Source organism: Chiloscyllium plagiosum, chromosome 11, assembly GCF_004010195.1.
Source record: "Chiloscyllium plagiosum isolate BGI_BamShark_2017 chromosome 11, ASM401019v2, whole genome shotgun sequence".
In the NCBI taxonomy this organism is placed as follows: Eukaryota; Metazoa; Chordata; class Chondrichthyes; order Orectolobiformes; family Hemiscylliidae; genus Chiloscyllium; species Chiloscyllium plagiosum.
The window spans coordinates 94,542,889-94,551,232 of NC_057720.1; the positions used below are offsets into that span (position 1 = coordinate 94,542,889).

At 40.8% G+C, this 8,344-nt stretch overlaps 1 protein-coding gene across 5 annotated transcripts in view; it reads left to right on the plus strand.

Moving 5' to 3' along the window:
* Positions 1 to 8,344, plus strand: part of LOC122554676 (golgin subfamily B member 1-like) — a 272,444-nt gene that overhangs the window by 150,584 nt on the left and 113,516 nt on the right. For 4 of the 5 annotated variants that reach the window (XM_043700052.1, XM_043700053.1, XM_043700056.1 and 1 more), the window contains 2 exons: positions 4,859 to 4,989; positions 5,587 to 5,640. In XM_043700052.1, the coding sequence (XP_043555987.1) occupies positions 4,859 to 4,989; positions 5,587 to 5,640 (185 nt within the window). The remainder of the gene's footprint in view (positions 1 to 4,858; positions 4,990 to 5,586; positions 5,641 to 8,344) is intronic. The other variant, XM_043700055.1, reaches the window with a different exon arrangement.

An 8,344-nucleotide genomic window follows, 5' to 3' on the forward strand; every position in this document is an offset into this window, starting at 1 on the left:
GTGTTACAAGGGGACATAAATTTAAGGTGAAGGGTGGAAGGTATAGGGGAGATGTCAGGGGTGGGTTCTTTACCCAGAGAGTGGTGGGGGCATGGAATGCGCTGCCTGTGGGAGTGGTAGAGTCAGAATCTTTGGTGACCTTTAAGCAGCAATTGGGTAGGTACATGGATGGATGCTTAAGCTAGGACAAATGTTCAGCACAACATCGTGGGCCGAAGGGCCTGTTCTGTGCTGTATTTTCTATGTACTATGTTCTATGATGGGTTGAAGGGCCTCTTTAGTTTGATTATGATAAGATCCTAAGTTCAAGGTTTACCCGACTAATTGAAACATCTTCTCAGCATCTATCCTGTTAAGCCCCCTCAGAATTTTATATGTTTCAATAAAGTCATCCTTACTACTTCTAAAAGCTAATGAATAAAGGCCAGATTTGTTCAACTGCCTTGGATAAATGAAACCCTTCATCCCTGGAATTAGCCTCATGCATTTCTTTTGAATAGCCTTCAATGACAGTATATCCTTTATGGAATGCAGGGACTAAAGCTATGCATAGAATTCCAAGTGTAAACTCACCAGAACTCTGCACAGTCATGACAAGACTTTCCTGTTTTAAACTCCAACTCCCAATCACTGAAGACCAAAATTCCAATTGTCTTCTCAATTATGTGATGCAGATATATTTACTTAATTCATCTGCTTGTTTTCTCAGGCCTCTTTGTATTCGTACTTGGACAGCTTCCTTGTCCTTATCCTTGTGTTTATGACACAGGGTAAACCCCTCTGCTAATTTAAACCCGACACACAGAGAAGCTCACCTTGTACCATAATGTGTTAAATTTTGAGAGGCAAAGAACCATCTCAGATGCCACTACTTAAAGTAAAATTTAATAATTTTAATTCTTTAAGTCCAAACGAGAACATTAAGACAACTATTTACAACTCCTTTCTCTTAAACCTATCTTTTACCTCCCACTCTACAATACTGGTCCGATTAAGATTTACAGAAAAAATCACATTTGAAAACCAGTCAGCTTTGTTGATTCTTCTTTGTATATTTTCCTCTGTAGATCTTCCTCTGTGTTTTCCTGGGTTGTCTCTTGTTCGGCCTTCAGAGAGCTATTCTGCAGGCAGTCTTTACTTGTGGGTACTCTTTGCTATTCTCCCTAACTGTTCAAAATGTCTGGTTTTATACCCCAAAACATTAGATCATTTTATTGGTTTGATGTTGTCAAAACATTAAATTCAAATTTGATTGAATTTTGGTATCTGGGGCATAATTTAAACTGATTGGCTGAATTTGAATTTGTTTTTGTACCATGGCAACAGCAATTTGTGTCAACCAAATGTTACATTTTTAAATTGATCAGTACACTCTGTGCTTTCAGTCCTTGCTAGCTTCTTCTCTCTCTCAAAGGTACAGTACACACCTAGGGGACAAAGTGAGGTCTGCAGATGCTGGAGATCAGAGATGGAAATGTGTTGCTGGAAAAGCGCAGCAGGTCAGGCAGCATCTAGGGAACAGGAGAATCGACGTTTCGGGCATTAGCCCTTCTTCAGGAATGAAGAAGGGCTAATGCCCGAAACGTCGATTCTCCTGTTCCCTAGATGCTGCCTGACCTGCTGCGCTTTTCCAGCAACACATTTCCATCTCTACAGTACACACCTACTCCTTCATAACACTTGCCTAGGTACTTATATCACTTTGCTTGTTCATTATTGCTTCTCAGCCCTCTCCAAGCTTAGCCTTTCAACCGGAAACTATTCTTACTTGGCCAAACACTATTAGTGGATTATTTTCTTTTGATTATTTGTCCTTCCCCTCCTCTACACTTTAGTCAAACCTTTCTTCTCCCCCCCCGCCAAAAGCGTAAATCATGTCCTTCCATCTGTTATTTTCCCTTTAACGTTTCACTTTCTCAGAAGCCTTTATATGTTGCTCACCAACTTTACTTCCTCTTTTCCTCGTACATGAACTTCCACATCTGATTCAATTTCCTTTTTTTCTGTCCTCCCTTTTACTTCATTGCATTTCTAACTTCCCTCATTCACCACTTGTTCTCTTCTGACTCCTTTATTTTTATGGGAGAAAGTGAGGACTGCAGATGTTGGAGATCAGTGTCAAAAGGCACCAGACTTTTTGACTCCTTTATTTTTATGTTGATTCAGTCACTCTTCTCTTTCTCTTAGCTCTTCATCTTTGAAAACAGAAGAGTAGAGGATTTCTGGTCCATAGTTTTCAGAGTTTCAGCATGTTGGAGAGCGTGAAACATTATCCATATGATGGATTAAATTGTGTAAAGGCTTGTGATATTTCTGGTTTTCATGTTTCTATATTCATCGAACATGTGGAGCAAAGTTGCAACTTGTTAATTATAGCCTTATAAGCTCATGAGTGTAATCCAAAATACACGTAAACAAATGGCCAGATTTTGCGCTCAGCAGCAAACCAACAGCACCAGCTATTCATTACCGTCAAATAACTTATCACCTGACTCCCCAGAGTCTGTCCACTACCTAAAAGTCAAAGTCAAGAGTGAAGTGGAATACTCTGAACTTGCCTGGATGGATGCAGCTCTAACAACATTTAAGAAGTTTGACAACATCAAGGAGAAAGCAGTCTGTTTGATTTGGCACCGCATCCACAGATATCAGTTTTTACAATCACTGACACTGAGCATGTACTATCTACAAAATGCGCTGCAGGAATTCACCACAGATCCTGAGGTAGCATCTTGCAAACCCTTGACCACTTCCATCCAGAAGGTCAAGGGCAGCAGATACATGGGGATACCACCACTTTCAAACTTCCCTCCATACCATTTACTGTTTTGACTTGGAAATATATCATGAAGGGGAAATGCCAATGCCTGACTGGGATGGACAAAATCAGAAGTCACATGACACCAGGTTATAGTCCAACAGGTTTATTTGAAATCACAAGCTTTCAAAGCACTGCTCCTTTGTCACCTGACAATTTCAAATAAACCTGTTGGAAAATAACCTGGTGTCATGTGACTTCTGACTTTGGAAATATAACGTCACCTGTTCAGTGTCACTGGAGCAAGGTCCTGGAACTCCCTTCCAAATCATATTGTGGGTGTATCCCCAGCACAGCTGTTCAGGAAGACAGCTCATCACTCACTACTGAAGTGTACCCAATGATGGGCAAGAAATGCTAGTCTTGCCTATCCGCTGAATATTTTTTGTTTAAGGGCTTGCCATCAAATTTCCACAGAAACTTTCACAAGAAATGACCATGCATGAAATCTTGCACCAAAGTGAGCAGGTCAAATAAAATCTTTCTCTTTCCATGGTAGAAATGTCTACCATGGAAAGTTACTAGGGGGACATAGGTTTAAGGTAAAAGTGAGTAAGTTTAAAGGAGATGAGAGGCAAGTTTTTACACAGGGTGGTAAGTGTCTGGAATATGCTGCCAGAGGAGATGGTGGAGGTGATTGCAATAGCAACACTTAAGAGGCATCTTGACAGATACATGAATAGGCCGGGGACAGAACATTATAGACCGCACTGAAGCAAAAGATTTTTAGTTTAGAAAGAGTCAGCGCAGTCTTGTTGGACTGAAAGGCCTTGTCTTATGATGTTCTGTTCTTTGTTTATTGTTTTAAACAACCAGACTGAAGATCCATTAATTAACAGCATAGCTTTTGAATTAGGAGCTCTCAGAATATTTTAGTTTAAAATCAGGAACAGAAAATAAAGAAAAATGGGGTTGTGTGTGTGTGTGAGAGAGAGAGAGAGAGAGATTAAAAAAAACAAGAAAATTTAAATCAATATTTTGTTTTTAAAATCCCCCAACAATAATTAAAATCTAAAGAAATAAGACTCCTCCACTTGGATGAGTCAGTTTTCCATGTCCTATAAATAATTTCTATCGAACAAAGCTTGGTTATTCTATTATATAAAGGACAAGCCTGAACCTTTTCTGGAATAAAAACAAAATACTGTGGATGCTGGAAATCTGAAGTAAATACAAAAAGTGCTGGTATTCCAGTAAACCTGGCAGCATCTTCGGACAGAGAAACAGAGTTAACATTTTGAGTCTGGTATGACTCTTCGTGACTCTTCAGTCACAGATATTGCCAAATCTGCTGAGTTTCTGAACCTTTGCTAACCTGTTTTCTGGGTATCCATTGGGTTAAATATGCTAGTTTCATACCTTTCAATATATTTTGCCTAGTCTGTGCAACATACTGATTAAAGCTTCTGGACGAATTTGGTAGTTGGGACTTCGTGATTTCCATGCTTAACTGCACAGTTTTAGGCAAGGTGGAGGAGTTGTGATGATGTCACTGGACCAACAATCTATAGCCCCAACCCAATGCTGTGGGAACATGGGCTCTTGAGTCTCACCATCTTAAATTAGAACTTAATAAAAATCTGGAATTATAAAAAGGCTGATCTAATAGCTGATTGGCATAAGATCCCATCTGGTTTACTGATGAGCTTTAGGAAAAGAAATCTGCCATCCCTATCAGGTCTGATATGACTCCATATCCTCAGAAATGTGATTGATTCTTAACTGGTTCTCTAGTCCATTTCAGATTGCATCAGGTAAAAGTTAGTTAGAGATGTGCAACAAATATCAACCTTGCTAGCGACAGCCATGTTCCACATCTGATTAAAAGGAACTTGTTGTTAATTGTGATCAGTGCTGCTCACCTTGCTGTTCATTCTACAGCAAAAATCAAGCCCAAGGTCTTTGAATAAATTTGGTTCAGAAAGGTGATCTCAGTATTTATTAATTATTCTATCAAGAAATTTACACCTTATATCCTATAATGATTGTGGTTTAATTTTCATCTCAGTAATTTGCAGTAATGCGATTATAATTATACAGGATTGAGGACAGTTGTTGAGGAGCTCGAACTAGAACGGAACAGACTGCAGGAACAAATCCTAATGCTGGAAGAGCGCTATCAGGACCTGGAGGGCAAAGCACAGCTCCGTGCCAGAATAGAATTCCATCAGGTAAGGATCAAAAGGGTGAACTGGTTCCAGTTTTGTGAGTAGCTTGATGTAGGACAGTTCTTGTTATGAAAAGACCAAGAATGTAATAGAAATGTTGTTTGGTAAATATAGTTTAGAAGAAAAAAGTGAGTTTGAGCAATTAATATTCTGAAATGTCATGGAGCAATCCTCCACTATGTGCTTTATAGTCAGGCTAGTAGTATTTTATGTCAACTTTTACAATAAAATCATGCGTATGGTGTGTTTTCCTTTTAAACAGTTTGACATCTGTCATTTACAAAACACGTTGAACAAAAGTCGAGTCAATTTTTTTTATTTTTAATTCAGTTTGGAGAATTAATCTATTTGGAGGTTTGGAAGCCATGATCAGGAGAGCAGTTGAATAAATCCAGCCTTCTGTTACCGACAGAGATGGAGTTGTAAATTTTCTGTTTGCTGATGCCATTTTATATTGTCTTAAACATTGCTCATTGGCATATAAAGACCAGACTATTTGATTATTTGCCAATATTGACTACTTGAATTGTTAAAACTTTAATCATGAATGTATGAAAATACTTAAATTCAAGGATTCAGTAACTAGGCCTTCTAATGCAGGTGACCTTTGGTGTATGTGAAGAGGGGCAGCCACTGAGGGTTCTCCACACTGAGGTGTGTTTGACCTTGCTTTATGTTTGAGGTGATGAATAAAAGTTGCAGTGTATTCTTGGTTATGTACTGTCAGGTCTGCTTTCCATATATACGTAGGTATTTTGCCTAGCTTTGACATTTTAAAATTGTCATTGTGTTGGTAGTTAGATCTAAATACATTAAAAAATGATTTGGAGGTGCCAGTGTTGGACTGGCGTGGACAAACTTATAAATCACACAACACCAGATCACAGTCCCAACAGGTTTATTTGGAAGCACTAACTTTTGCTATAAATTCCATGTCTTTTGGTCCTGCTCCACAACCACCTGATGAAGAGGCAGTGCCTCAAAAGCTAGTGCTTCCAAATAAACCTGTTGGGACTATAACCTGGCATTGTGTGATTTTTAGGAGAAAGTGAGGACTGCAGATGCTGGAGATCAGAGCTGAAAAATGTGTTGCTGGAAAAGCGCAGCAGGTCAGGCAGCATCCAAGGAGCAGGAGAATCGACGTTTCGGGCATAAGCCCTTCTTCAGGAATGAGGAAGGTGTGCCAAGCAGGCTAAGATAAAAGGTAGGGAGGAGGGACTTGGGTGGGGTGGGGGGTGCGTTGGGAATGCGTTAGGTGGAAGGAGGTTAAGGTGGGGGGCGGAGAGGTCGGGAAGAAGAGACCTCACCACCAAGGATATATTTCCCTCCCCTCCCCTATCAGCGTTCTGGAAAGAACACTCCCTCCGTGACTCCCTCGTCAGGTCCACACCCTCCACCAACCCAACCTCCACTTCCGGCACCTTCCCTTGCAACCGCAAGAAATGCAAAACTTGCGCCCACATCTTCCCCCTCACTTCCCTCCATGGCCCCAAGGGATCCTTCCATATCCGTCACAAATCACCTGCACCTCCACCCACATCATTTACTGCATCCGTGCACCGGATGTGGCCCCCTCTACATTGGGGAGACAGGCCGCCTACTTGCGGAACGTTTCAGAGAACACCTCTGGGACACCTGCACCAACCAACCCAACCACCCCGTGGCTGAACACTTTAACTCCTCCTCCCACTCCGCCATGGACATGCAGGTCCTTGGCCTCCTCCATCGCCAGACCATGGCAACACGACGCCTTCTCAACGCCCCTCCCCCAAGTCCCTCCTCCCTACCTTTTATCTTAGCCTGCTTGGCACACCTTCCTCATTCCTGAAGAAGGGCTTATGCCCGGAACGTCGATTCTCCTGCTCCTTGGATGCTGCCTGACCCGCTGCACTTTTCCAGCAACACATTTTTCAGCTTGTGAGATTTTTAACTACATTAAGAAAACCAAGTATGACAGGACTTGATGGGAAATAATTCTGAACAGTGGGAACAAATGCAGATTATACGAGTGTCTAAAACTTCAAATATATTTATAAAAATACATCATTTTAATTTTTTCAGAATAGATAATTACATTGTACATAACAACAGATATCTCTCAAGTAGAAAATGTGACAACTGGCATCATATTTTGAAAACAAATGATTTCACGTTCCTCCCTCTTTATAAATTACAGTTGCCAAGATCTAGTACATATTGTACACAGCAGCCTTGATCTGACAAAATAATGGAATAGACTGAAAAGATTTAATGACTGACCTCTGGTTCTCACATTCTTAGATATACTTTGGTGGGTTCAAAAGCCAGCATAATATAAATTTAAAAGCAATCTTATAGAAGTAATGAACTTGACTTACACATTTTTCACCCAAACATTTCATGAACTGCACCCTGATAAGTCACTGACCATTTTTGTATAAACCCCGAGGAGTCTTTCTGGCTCACTCTGGGACAAACTTAGCAGGAGAGCCTTGACTGAGCACCACCTCCACCACTCCTGACTGATGTTGGGATGACAAGGATTATGTTCTGAATTTAGCCCTTTGAGCCTGCTCTGCCTTTTAATATGACATTCATAAAGAACAGGAAGCTAGATAAAGGTGAAGGGGTAGCATTCTCTTGAAATATGGAATTGGTACTAAAGTTAGAGATAACCTTAATTGAGGAAACCATTTGATTTGATCTTACTAGATGGCAAAGCTTGAGAATCAAATGCCTTATTGCTCTTCCTAATTTGATGTATCATGGAGTTTATCATACATGTGCTGGTTCTACAAAAGTGCTATCTGATTAATTTCACTGCTGTGCTATGATAAAAGCTGTTCACTGCTGCTCCCTTGCTGTTTCCCCATATAAGTTTGATCACTGTTAGCTATTTTAGGGGTGGCACACTGGTTCATAGAACATTTCAGCACAGTACAGGCCCTTCGGCCCTTGATTTTGCGCCAACCTGTGGAAACAATCTGAAGCCTATCTATCCTACACTATTCCGTTTTCAACCATATATTTATCCAATGACCAATTAAATGCCCTTAAAGTTGGCGAGTTTACTACTGTTGCAGGCGGTGCGTTCCACACTCCTACTACTCTAATTAAACAAACTACCTCCGACATCTATAGAACATAGAACAATACAGCACAGAACAGGCCCTTCGGCCCACGATGTTGTGCCAAACATTTGTCCTAGCTTAAGCACCCATCTATGTACCTATCCAATTGCCGCTTAAAGGTCACCAAAGATTCTGACTCTACCACTCCCACAGGCAGCACATTCCATGCCCCCACCACTCTCTGGGTAAAGAACCCACCCCTGACATCCCCCCTATACCTTCCACCCTTCACCTTAAATTTATGCCCC